The 13,510-nt window shown below is 40.1% G+C and overlaps 1 protein-coding gene across 19 annotated transcripts in view; it reads right to left on the bottom strand.

The window, feature by feature from the left end:
* The window catches only part of RBMS3 (RNA binding motif single stranded interacting protein 3), a gene marked incomplete at its 3' end in the record, with an annotated part of 558,684 nt that overhangs the window by 317,127 nt on the left and 228,047 nt on the right, over positions 1 to 13,510 (bottom strand). For all 19 annotated transcript variants that reach the window (XM_081160722.1, XM_081160721.1, XM_081160710.1 and 16 more), the window contains one exon: positions 3,533 to 3,624. In XM_081160722.1, the coding sequence (XP_081016848.1) occupies positions 3,533 to 3,624 (92 nt within the window). The remainder of the gene's footprint in view (positions 1 to 3,532; positions 3,625 to 13,510) is intronic.

The following is a 13,510-nucleotide window of genomic DNA, read 5'->3' as shown; positions in this document are numbered from 1 at the left end:
GCTATTGTTAGCTGGATTTCTCAGATCCCTTCTTTTTAAGCGTACAGAGACATGTTCTTTAGCCAATGACTTTCTTCTAAATAACTTAGGGTTGGCAAGAATAATAACAACCAATATTCTCAATCCAGAGCTGTAGCAATCCAAGGAGATAAGTTAAATATTAAAAGTTCAGAATAAGGAAGACGCTTAATTCAATCTTGATTCTCTAACACCCAGTAAAGTGTCTGGCACTTAGCAGGCAATAAAAATGTTTATTGATTGATACTACTTATTATATTTTTCAAGAAACTGTTTTGTAATAACACAACACTTAAAGCACATATTATGGAATGTGCAGCAACAAATGTGAATGTAATGCAAAACAACATTTACGAAAAACTAACATTTATTGAGTTTTGGTATAATCTAAGCACTATGCTAAATTCTTTGTGTATTTTTAAAAGTTAATTCTCACAGCAGCCCTGTAACTTAGGTATTGTTATTATTATTAAATGCTTTCAGAGATATTTAAATAACTCAATCAAGGTCATATACCCAGGTGGTATCTGAGCCAGTATTTAAGGCCAAGTTTCTCTCCCTCCAAACCTATGCTCTTAACCACTATGTATTACTAAAATATACTAAACCTGCTCTCTTAAAAGAAACATATCCTTTGATCCCTGAAAACCCTTTTTGGCAGAACAGCAAGTATACAGAAAATGTTAGTCCGTGTTAATGGTTATACACTATTAACATTAATAATCAATTACCTCTTAGTGGATGATTTATTTTTTAATTCCTATTTGTTGACAAAATGGTTGAATTTTTCATATGCACACTTGGACTATGTTAGCTAAATAAAGTGATTCACTTGGAAGGTTTCATGTTCACTCCAGGTTGCTATTGCTAACCTAGATTATTTGCAGCATTTTTGCTTTAAAACCCTGGTGGTGTTAAAATGTAGCATCACAACCTGCATAGTAGGATATTGATAAGAACAAGGATGCAGGAAGCAATTCACTGGACACTTAAATGGCAAAAAAATATAGTGCAGTTTCACACACCCTGCAGACAGCAGGTTTATATGATAATAAATAATAGCTATCACCAGGACAAAGGGAAAAGCGCCATGAAATCCAATAGTTCAGTGAGAAATCTGCTAATAAAGGTGGGCAAGCTTGTTCCATTTCATTGTCAAAGGGAGGCTATTTATTTGCTTCTGGGTAGTTAAATTACAAAGTCATTTACTGCTGAAAGTTTTCCAGTAGGCAGATGTGGATCTAAAGCTCTGGGCTTTCAATTCAAAGTTTGTGAGAAAAAAGGGAATCAGAATTTATTCCACAGACAGCATAATTGGTAAAGTAGAAATCTTTCAGCAACTTTAGAAGTAAAATATAAAATAAAAAATAAAATAAATAAAATAAAATAATAAAATAAAATAAAAGTACCTTTAAACATTCTGGTTGGAATCTCCATACTGGGTACATTGAGCATGAGCTAAGTACCAAAATGCTAGCGATCATAAATCATTTTCTTAGAGGCTCCTTAAAATATTTTCCCTTCGATAATTTCCTGTTTAGCTGAGATGTCAGTGACTGGGGACGTGTCTGTCTGTGTGTGTAGGAGAGAGAGTGAGAGAGACAGAGTCCTTTTTGTGGAAGAATGCTGAGAAACAGAGGGAAAATATTCATAATGGTTCCTTAGTAGTTATAAAATTAATGGCAACTTTCTATTTCTGTTGATCCACTAAGTACTATATATGTATTCTCAGAACATTTGAAACAGTGGAGATTATGCACACTGTATTCATTATTTCTAAATTATCACAGACTAGTAATTTCCAAAATTTGGTAGTTTATTAATAAAATGGATCAGAGGTGTTCCAATAACAATTTTATAAGCATCTGTGTAATCATTTTCTTGTCAATTGGTGTTGCCTTTAAGTCCAAATTCAAGTTTTATGTTTTGCATATACCTAACGCCTATAGTTTATCACTTGTCTCCTAGGTATAAGTCACTGCTTAAGTTGCCAAGTAACTTAATTCTTTGCCAAGTAAGCTTTAAACCAATACATGTATGTAATTTTCTTATTAATTACAAATATTAACTTCATCAATCTTAGCTCGTGACCAAATTCAAAGCTCCCAGGCATAATCCAGATGAGGAATACATTACACAGCTGAAAGAACTCAAACTCTAATTTACACTGCCTTGAAAACAATTAATGAGTCATAAAGGGCAATGAGTCTATCAAAGTAATCTATGTGGGAAGTGACCCACAACAAAAGGTTAACAGATATTGATGGTATCAGCTTGCTAGAAGACAACCGAAGATGAGGAAAACCAAACATCCCACCTCTAGTTATCTGAGATTAAAAATGGAAAATGTTATCAGTGAATGTTAGCAATCATAACTAAATTCCAATGACTGAAAATCTGATGACTTTGTCATTATGTCACTCAGCTGTTATGGCAATAACTAAGGGTAAGTGTATAGACGAATATGACATGACAACATGCATTTCTAGATCTGTTGGCTCTTCTACCTAACTTCTGAGAATTAGAGATAAACAAACTCAAATAATAATAGTAAGAAAAAAATTAAAAACTTAAGTTGCATGTGAAACAAATACAAAATGACTATTATTTTAAAGCAGATATGTACATATCATCCTTATGTTATAAATGTTCTTAAACTTTTTATTGGAAATAGTTATAGATTTAGAGAAATTTGCAAAGCACATTATAGAGAGATCCCATGTACCCTTCATTCAGTTTCTCCCAAGATTACATATTATGTAATTATAGTACAATATCAAAACCAAGGAATTGATATTGGTATAATCTGTGTGTATGGTTTTATGTCATTTTATCACACCTGTAGATTCTTATTACCACCACTGTAATCAGGATACAAAACTATTATAAACACTTTCATTTATTTTCTTGAATATAAAAATGCATTATAATTTCAGATAGGAAGTTCCAGACTCTTTGTTCTACATACGAATAAATGAGTGATGAAAATTATTAGTATCTAGGAAATTATTATCTAGGTAAACTCTGTTTATAAAGGCCAAAGTGCAATTCTAGCCAAACAGACAATAAACGCTCTGGTTAACCTTATTTCCCTGCACAGATAAGACAACCTCTACATTCAGCAACCAAGCTCTCCCCAACATGAGAGCAAGCAATTGTTTAGCACTGTTCATCAAAGCCAACTAGCTGAGAACTGGACTACTCCAATACTATTTCCTGCCGAAAGTCCTAGACACACACACACACACCTTTTCCGGCCAAAACAGAGCACTTCACAGGTGCCCTTAAATCATTAGTGAGGTTACCATAACAAAAGAGCACATAAGTAAAAATATACACAAAGAAACAAACCAGCCAGATTCTTCTAAGCCAAACTTATTGTGGGGTTTCTTATTTTCCCTAACACGTAAATATAATCCATATGGTTGCAAACTGCAATTCTGATTCAGCTCACAGCATTGGAGAAATATATGATCACCGAAAAAACAAAAACAATCTAAAACACCAGTCTTACCTTGGCCATCTGCGCCTGCACGCCATTTGCCTTGAGAGATGCTACCGCTTTCTGTGCAGCTGCGGGACTGTCAAAATCCACAAAACCGTAACCTGGGAAGACACAAAGCCTCTTGTTAGCACTTACAAGTAGCTGCATCTGGCCACACAGAAGGAATGAGTGTTCAAGGTCACACTTGCATTTGTGACCCTGGTTGAACATAAAGGCTCTCAATCTATAGTCCTTAGCATGTCTGGAAAATTACAATATCATCGAAAATAAAAGAGTTATATCTTACATTCTAGAGACTGCTTTGGAGGGTGTGTGTGCAGTTGGCAACCTGATTTAGACTAAATTGGTGAGTAAGGTGATAATACATTCTTTAACCCTGTTCTCCTTTCCTCAATGGATTTGCTGCAAGAATGAGGGCCACAACATACTGAAAAATATTTTCTTTTAAAATTTCTCTCTAAAGCTAATTTTCAAAACCTCAAAAAAAGTTGATGTTAATAAAAGCCATACTAGAACTTGCCTAAAGAGATCACCAGCAGCCTCAAGAGTACCTGGCTCACAGTGGGCATTCAATCAATAGAAGTTGACTATGTGAGTTAATAAAGGTTGTTAATGAGAGTTAGGGTTTGAACCTAGCTCCAGTTGATTCCAAAGCCCCTGCTAATTCATTACAGGACCTTATCTCTTTCAATCACATCTTAAATAAATTATTTTGACTTTAAAGTGATCTGTGATAAAGAATAATGACATAAATATTCAAACTTCTTCTAAAAATAAAGAACACATTTTAAAATAAGTAAACACACCCATGCCACTTGTAACTGGAGTACAATCTGAAAACGACAAGAGTTGCCTTTACTTTTTACTGATTGTGTGCCTGTGTGCGCGTGTGTGTGTCTGCGTGTGTGTATGTACAGAGAGACAGAGTGAGGCCAAAGAAATAGCTAGTAAAACAGACTAAATGCAAAAGGGATTTTGCATGCCCATAAAATAGCTGATATGAGTCCAGGACTTAGCCTAACAGTAATATAAGCTGCCAAGAATATTTAAAAATAAAAATATTCAGGATTGAGCAAGCGGGCAGCTTTTGTTGGCACATCTAAAAAGCTCACCGTATGTAACCTACGCCTCTTCTCATCTATGAGGCAGGGATTGGCTCTGCACTCTTTTACTTGTCTCATTTAGAAGTTTTGAGGTGAGCTGCAAAGGCAAACCTACTAACCATGCACTGGGACCCCCCTCCAAATAAGTAAAGAAATGTGCAAGAGAATTCAATTACCAAATTGTTTCTTTTAATTAACTTTTTGATTTTCTCCCCTCGAATGCCTTCTTCTTTTCTCCTCCCAGCATGTTATCCTAAAATGAACTTGTTACCCAGCAGTCTCCCATAAAATGCTCTTGAAAAGCTGGGCAGGGTAGCTGTGAAGTTGGTGTTTCTAATCCAAAAGAAAGGCTCTCTGGAAGTACGAGCAATTCTCTTCCCACGAAATTCAAACTATGTGAGTAACATGAGTAGTACCACCCACTAAGCTGAGTGAGGCAGGCGAAAAAAGGCAGGAGCGAAAGGGGAAAGGGAACAGGGTAAGCCAGGCATTAGAGTTGGGGGGCGGGAAATTAAACTGAAATATGGATGTTTTCTCCCAGGTGCCAGAATCTGTGCTGGGTGGTTGACACCTGGTGAAACTCTAATAGCTTCAGGTACTATTGTCCTCGTGTCCCTTCATGTATATACATGAAGAAACTGAGGCTCTGGAGAGGGGACACAAATCACAAGCTGCCTAACTGGCAGGTCCAGGATTTGAAGCCAAGTCTGCCTATGTCCTTCTCGACTATACTATACAATGAACCGCTCCATACTCTCACTTTGCAAATCATTTCTACTGGCCCCTGAGGTCCGCCAATGAGAGAATGCAGTTCTTGAACATCCTTGGATTCTGAAGTCAGGGCACGACATGAAACAATTCCATGAAAGAATTCAATCCAGCTAGTTCAGTCAGTGCATTTGGTAATGGAGCGGTTGAGTTCCCAGCGGAACTGGCTGCGTCAGGCACTCCCTTCCACCTCACACTGTAGCCAGCCTTGCTCATCCATGCCCAAGCTCATTCTTTCATCCAGTAATGAAGCTCCACGTCAGGCACCTGGCCAGGCACAGGGTATAAATTTATACAGGGTATAAATAGTGAACACTCTAGCTCCAGCACCCATCCTTATACAGCATATAGTTGAGTTGGCAGATGGGCATAAAACAAATAACCATATAACTGAGTCTATAATGACAAAATGGCATGTCTCCTTTGAAAAAAAATGAGAGCATAGAATCTCACTTTTGTTTATTATTGAAAGTCGTAAGAAGCAGTTGCATGAAATGATCAACATTTCTTAAATGGTCACTCCAACTGGCTTTTGCTAAAGATTGAATGGCTGTGGAGAAAGTGGGCAGAAAGAATGGAATCAGCAAGGTAACACAGAGGCAAGTGGCAGCTGGCAATGAAGTGAATGAAATGAGATGGATGATTTGAATTATACTTTTAATTAATAGGGTTGGTAATGGATTGACTTGGTTGGAAGTAAGGGAGCTATAGAGGACATGGGTTATGACTGTTCTTTCTTGGCATAAGCCACTGGGTGGGTAGAGATGTGATTTACTGAAATGGGGTGATTAGTGGGGGATCCAACAGAGGAGAGGGAAAATTAAAGTATCAAACTGAGACAGGAAGAGTCAGAAACACCTGAGAGACACGTCAAGTAGCAGTTGGCGTTTTCAGTCCGTTGAATAAAACAGGGAGTAGGATTAGATATGTCAATTAGGAGGTCCACACCATAAGTATGTTATTTACAGAGTTGGAAATTGACACACACACACAAAAGAGCCTACTGTAAGTAGAAACAAAGGACCCTGGTTTAGAGTTTGAACAATTTCAGCATTTAGGGGTCAGATAAGAAAATGAGATGGCAAAGGAGGAGGAAGGAGAATCAGAGGAAGAAGGAAGAAAAGAGGGGATAGGAGTCTGAAAGTCACGGTAAGAAAGTGTCCAAGGAGAGAGGTCCACTCTGCCCAGTGCCAGAGAGCATGAAGAAGGTGCTCAGTGGGTTTAGGAACATGGATGTCATTATCATGATTGGCTTTAGGGAAGTGGTGGGGACGGAAGACTGCCTGAGTAGAAGGGTGAGAGCTGAGGCAGAGAGAATGTTCACCAGCCTCTTTGCCATGATCTTGGATGGGATGGAGAATTAATAAACAGCTTTAGCTAGATGGGAATATGAGGTCAATGAGCTGTTTGTTTAAAGATAGGAGATACTATGGTTTACAACCACAGCTGCACACTAGAATCACATTGGACACTACCAAAAATGCCAATGCTCAGGACTCACTCCCAAGAAAATCAAATCAATATTTTGGGGAATGTGGCCCAGATGTTTACAAACACATACACATGTTTGTGTGTATATGCCCGCGTATATTTATTCCCTGCTGATTTCAATGTGAAGCCCGGGGTAGAGAACTATTGAATATTCAAGTTATTCAACAAACATTTATTTGTTGCACCTGTTAAGAGACTGTTCTTGGTAATTTTGAATATCTATAAAAAAGATGAAGCAGAAAGCTAAAGATTAAAACTAGAGGAGGGCAAGAGGATCATTTATATAACAATAAAAAATATTCCTGAGAGGGTGGAGGGGTGAGGGGATCTGGAACTTATATAAAACACCATCCTTTGCTAAAAGGACTCTTCCTCCCCTCATGTAACTGGAAGAAAAAAGAGACTCTTGGTTACCAGCTGCTATTTCTTTTTAAAATATATATATATCTTTATTGATTTCAGAGAGAGAAAGGAAGAGGGAGAGAGAGAAACATCAATAATGAGAGAGTCATTGATCGGCTGCCTCCTGCACACCCCCTACTGGGATCGAGCCCGTGCCCTGACGGGGGATCGAACCTCGATCTCCTGTATCCTAGGCCAACGCTCAAAGCTGAGCCACGCTGGCCGGGTGCCAGGTGCTATTTCTTTTGCATAGTCCCAGTTACTGGGACTGTACCTAACCACACAGCCTATGCTCGATCCGTACTTGTTGGAATTAATTGAACACATGTCTAAAAGACGCTTAAGTACTCATGGCCCTACTGTGGAAATGAACTGTTAAAAATGTCTGTTGATACTTTTGACTATAAAGAACACTATAAATGCCAAGTAGTCACGGTTCCAGTTCAGCTCAGCAGCCGCCCAGAAAAGTAGCCCCAGATTTCAGGCCTCTTGGCCTCTAGTCTAGTGCAGCTTCTTTTCTCTGAATCCCTCCCTCGCTCTCCACCCATCAAATGTTACACAGGATATTACAACATCAAGATGCTCACATCCAGGGCTGAACTCCAACCCAAACAGAGGAAATCTCCGGGAGGCTGAGACACCCTCGGCTTTCTCTGAATTGAGGAGGGGATGGGAGGGCTTGGAGAAGAGTGCATTTCTAAGGGCTAGTGTGCCACAAGGGCAGGGAATGTCCCCTTCCTGCAAAATATATCCCCTACGGAAGGCTCCACACCAGCAAGGGAGCTAAGACTGGTTGAGACAAAGTCACAAAGAGTAAGCCACCAGACGGGAGGCTGGGGGGCTGGGTGAAAAGGTGAGGGGATTAAGCAAATAAAAGAGCCCACACAACTCACAGACACAGGGAACAGCATGGAGAGAGCCAGAGGGAAAGGGGGGAGCAGAAGAGGGTAAAGGGGGGATAGATGGGGATGGAAGGAGACTTGACTTGGGGTGGTGAGCACACGATGCAATATACAGATGATGTGTTATAGAATTGTACACCTGAGACCTATATAATTTTATTAACCAATGTCAGCCCAATAAATTCAATGAAAAATAAATAAATAGGAAAAAAAGAAAATACATATATAAAACTGGCAAAGTGAATTTGGGAATTGGAAGAATGGACATTACAAGAAGGATTTCGGACCAACCAAGCAGATTTTCTTTCTTATTCACATTACTTTCCATGAAAAATATATTTCACCACAACTTTAAAAAAAAAAAAAAGCCACCAGAACTGAAATATTTCACTGCCTCCTATGTTCTTCATACACACTCTAATTAGAATGAAATTTCTCAGGTAGAAGTGTCCCAAGCAACCCCGAGAAACACCCGACTCTAGAACCAAAGGCCGCATTCCTGAGTTTGCCGAGAGCCTCTAGCACATCACAAGCAGAAGCCAGCCAAGTGAAACAGGGAGCTGCTCCTGCAGCATCGCGACGCACTCACCGAGGAAAACACAACAACTTCAATTTGGTTTCAATTTGCTTTCCTTAATGACAAATAATCAGGCCTGGGAACAGGAACCTCTGCAGCTACATCTGGTGAGGGCCAGGGTGGGAGATTAGTTCAGCTCCAGCTAATAATGCTTTACGGTGACTGCTAAAGCCCCCGACCAAACACCCGTGACCGGTAACCAGCGCAAGGCCCGGCCCAAGTGGCTGGAAGCCCACCGGTCTCACCCCTCAATTACAGAATTAAGCTTGGCAGCGGGTTCAGACGAATGAAAACTGTATGTCACTGTTTTCTGCACACACCCCGTGTTTCCCCTCCCCGCCGGGGGAGAAGCCGGCGGCCCTGCGCTCAGCGGGAAGCAGGGCAGCGAGAAAGAACCAGAGCCACGCTAATTAGGTCATTGGCCCAACGCACGCCCGCAACCCATGGGCACAGAGGATCGATGCTTTCCTGAAATGCTTTAAACTGCGTGCCTTAATGTAAAGTTTGGCTGTTTTTATTGCACTACAAGCCTGATGACTTTATAGAAGAAAGAAGAAGAAAAAAATCTACATAAAGATTGTAACAGAATTTTACAAGCAACGGTATTGCCCAGGGACTTCTGCTTTTGTTGTCCTGAGGGCATCTGCGGGCAGCTTGTTCTCCGTGACCTTTGCCATTCCGCTGGACCACTGTGTGACAACCCAGCTGAATTTTGTTAAACGTTTTATGTTTTAGACTTCAGCGCTGCTGCTGGCTCCTGGTGTTCTCTATCTGAACGGCTTATTTATTTAGCAGCCTTGGGCTTGTTCTCTATGTGGGGGGAAGCGGTAAAACCAGAACTCCCGCTTCAGAGGGCGGTGGCGCCCAGGCGGCCAGGGAGACCTGCCCTCCAAGGTCAGCTGCACATTAAACGTCACGACATTTGCACGGCTCTTCCTCTTCAGAATGACTGTCCTAAAAGCCCGCTGGAAGGAGAGGGCTCCATGTGACACCCAGTTCTTTCAAAGACGATCCAGCTGTGTGTCGAGAGAGATTTTTAAACAGAACAAGCGAACGCTTTGTCTAGAAATGATACGTTCAGCTGAGGTTCTACTCATTTAGCAGTGGGGGATGTTTGAGAATTGCGCTTCCATAAATCCCCCCGTTTCTGTTTAAGCTGCACAATGTTCCGTGGCTGTTGTCTGGGCTCAGAGCAGGACAACTGGGTTGAGAGGTCAAGGTCGCCTGCAGGAAGGGATAAGTGGTTTGCGCGCTTCGCAGAAGTGATGGAGTCTAGGCCGCCTCCATGTCTTTGTTTCTGCTGGGTTTCTCTTGCATCCCTAAACTGCTGAGTTATTGCTGAATGTCGTCTCTTCTTATCGGATTTCCTAGTTCTGGGCATGATGCAATCCGAGGAGGTAGTTGAAAGACAGCATTGACACATTCTTTGCTACTTTTATACTTACAAAACCAAACTAAGAAGAAAACCCAGTCATAAATTTAGGATCTTCTTTTGCATCCATTTCCTGTGGGTGATCCTTATGATGAAGCCAGGGGGCAACGGAGGAAACAATAAAATGCAAAAGCCAGAGACAAGAGGGTTTATTTTGAGAGGGGGAAAAAACCTGAACCATTAAAATATGAAATCACCTGGACTTTGAAACGTCTTAGAAAATAAGATGCTCATACAGCGCTGGACCTGTATTTCCTATGCAAAGGGCTGCAGCCCTTAAATGCTTAACAAATAGATGCCAATAAGGTAACCGTGTCCATTATATAGTACCCACTCTATTGCTTCCCTGTATTCCCCGAAGGGTTGAGCTTAATTACTAAACATTCTGATATTCTAGAGCCGGAAACACTAAAATGAAGCATCCAGTTTTGGGATAGGATTCACCTCTTATGAGGAACACTTTTGAACCTCAATGTGACATTCCCATTATTATTATTATTTAATTTGCTAAATATTTACTACGTGCAAAGAAGATAGCATGCTAGACACTGCAAGAAAAATAAAGATACTCTAATATGGCTCTTCCTGTCAGTCCATTTATGGTCTAGTAAGTAGGGTAGATAAAGAAATTTAAGTATAGAGTAGCATCCTGTTACATGTAAGTCAGGTGAGTATATGCAAAATGGCATATTTTCATTCAGTTTAGTGTGCATGGTGTTGTGTGTACAGTTTTGCTCATCAGGGCTGAATACCTGAGTCGTGTCCCCTTTCACTGAATGACATGATGGTAAAATTATCCACATTCCAAATTTATTCTTCTGTCTTTCTGTTTGTCAGTGTCTGTGCACAGTAGAAATGAATCAAGTTAAATACAAGGTATAGGGAGGAATCAGTACCACATAAAAGGTAAAAAAAAAAAAGTACTAGAATTCTAAAATGGCAAATGTTTTTTCCAGGTGGATGCAAACTCAGGACATTTTGTATGCAAATGACAAAAGTAAAGATGAGAAAAAAAGAAATTAGGTCCTAAATGGCATTTCCTGGCAGAATAAAATAATTACAAAGACAGACAAATTTAGGGAGCAAGATGCTTCGTTATGCCAGACAATGGGACAGTTTCCTCATTCTATTTACACTGAACAAAAGGTCTTATTTAACCAAACACAAATTCAAATCCCAAAACTCACTTCCCTGCTCACCCTGTTCAACTGATTTTTAAATCAGATAACTTGCTGCTTCATACTGAATAATGTCAAAATTAGGATCAGGATCATTACTTATGAGCTTAGAGAGATCACTGTGCTGTATTGAGATTAAAGAAACTCACTGATTTGCCACGGTCTTCTCCTAGATCAACCATTATTTTACTATAATATTGCAGAGATCAAGGGGGCAGTCTGCTTGGCTGTAAATGGGCAGATTAACCTCTGTGAATCATCTTTTAAAGCTTTCCTCTGCTAACAGGCTGTGTTCAAACATACAAATGAAAAATATGCCTTGTGTGAATCATTGGCCTGTGTGTCCCTGTCATCAAAAAGAGCTGGAGGTACAAGTATGCAATGCAGTATGGCTGCAGAAGCAAGCCAGGCTATTGATGAGACAATTCCACTGAGTTTGTAATTAAGATGGAAGCAAGCTGTAACTGCATGCTCTATATGTCTACAATCCCAGTGCACAGTAAGGTGGGCAAAAGGAACTACGATTTCATTCCTGAGGGTCATCCTTCCCGCCCGCCTTGCTCGTGTCTAACAGATAGGTAGAGCTGTAGACCATTCCTCCGTCGGAAGAGAGGGAAATGATGGTCTCCATCCATGCGTGAGGATCAATAGAAGTACAATCCCCCTCTCCCTGCCCCCAGGTGTAATTCACATTCACGCTCGACGGCTCTAGCCAGTGGCCTGGGACGCATGTCTGTAGCCTTACACATCCTTCTAGAGTAGAGGCAGCCCCTCCTCACCGCCCATTCCCCTTCACAGGATGGACATTAGGGCACAAACGGGCAACCACGCAGAGGGATGCACTGATGGTGTAGCTCGGGGCCAAAGGGAGGAGACGGTGAATCTCGCACACAGGCCAGCCTTCTCAGAAGCGTGCGCTACCTGTGAGCCCCCGCCTTTGTTACGCTCTAGACTTCCCTGCTATCGATTTGGCACTACATTTCTGTACAAAGCCCTGTGTCCCTTTGAGCACCATTATTTTCCTGAGAAAGGGCTCCATCCATAATTTCCGCTTTCCAAACCTTGACAAAACTCACTCTTGAACCCTCAGGAAGCTCCTGTTTAAGTCAAGTCCTGCATTTCCTAGTGTACACCCATTTTACTGGGTACGGTCCTCACCCTGTGTTTATCGGCCTCATTCCAAATATTTTAAATAAATGTCAACACAAGTACTGTCTCAATCACTATGAGAAATGGCAGCTTTTACATGCACTTGGATCCCAAATTACTTCCCTCCATCCCAGCCGGAATACCAAGCACAAGCCTAGTTTGGTATCAGAGTTTAAAAAATAAACTTAAGTGTACAAATGGGTAACTGAAAGTAACACACATGTGATTAAAAAAAAATCAAGCCGAATAAAACAGTATTCAGTGAAATATAAGTCCCTTTTCACCTAGACCTTAGCGCTCTGGTCCACCTTCTTAAGAAACCGTCCTATGATTCCTTCCGATGTTCTAATACGAAGAGGCAACTAGAACTAATTCTTTAGCTCTTACGAGTGTTTATTGGAAGCACTTAGGGAGGTACAGAGTAATACAAATAATTCCTGCTATCAAAAATCCTGAAGTGAGAAACAGTCACAGTTAAGATTTTCATGAATGGCTCCCCAATTGTCCATTTTCCCTTAAAAAATAAAGAGAAGTGGTTTTTCATTCTAATTTTAAAAGTTATACAAATTTATTGAAGAAATTTCAGTCGACATGGAGAGAAATTAGTCACGATGCCACCGACCAAAGATAAACTATTAATTTAATTTACTTCTTGATTTTAACCAAATGGTATCAGGTTATGCACAGTTTTCTCTTCATGACATCTGTGACTACCTTCCCTGGTCAATAAATATGGATCTCTAGAATCCCATTAATTCATTATTTCCAGCATCCCAGTTGCCCAAATCTTTCTTAAAGATTCCTAACCTGCAAAACTGATTTTATTCCAACTTTTTGAAAGATTTAAAAATTAATAAAATGAATAAAATGAAAATAAACAATACTTTTAAAGCCTCCTAGACTGTAAAGAGTGATTTTTCTTAAGTTTTTTGTTTCTTTTAAAGATGTTTTAAAGGTAGATCCTTATCTACTATAATCCAAAGAC

Source organism: Miniopterus schreibersii (assembly GCF_964146895.1).
Source record: "Miniopterus schreibersii genome assembly, chromosome: 15".
Taxonomy (NCBI): Eukaryota; Metazoa; Chordata; class Mammalia; order Chiroptera; family Miniopteridae; genus Miniopterus; species Miniopterus schreibersii.
This window is presented reverse-complemented; position numbering and strand designations above follow the sequence as displayed.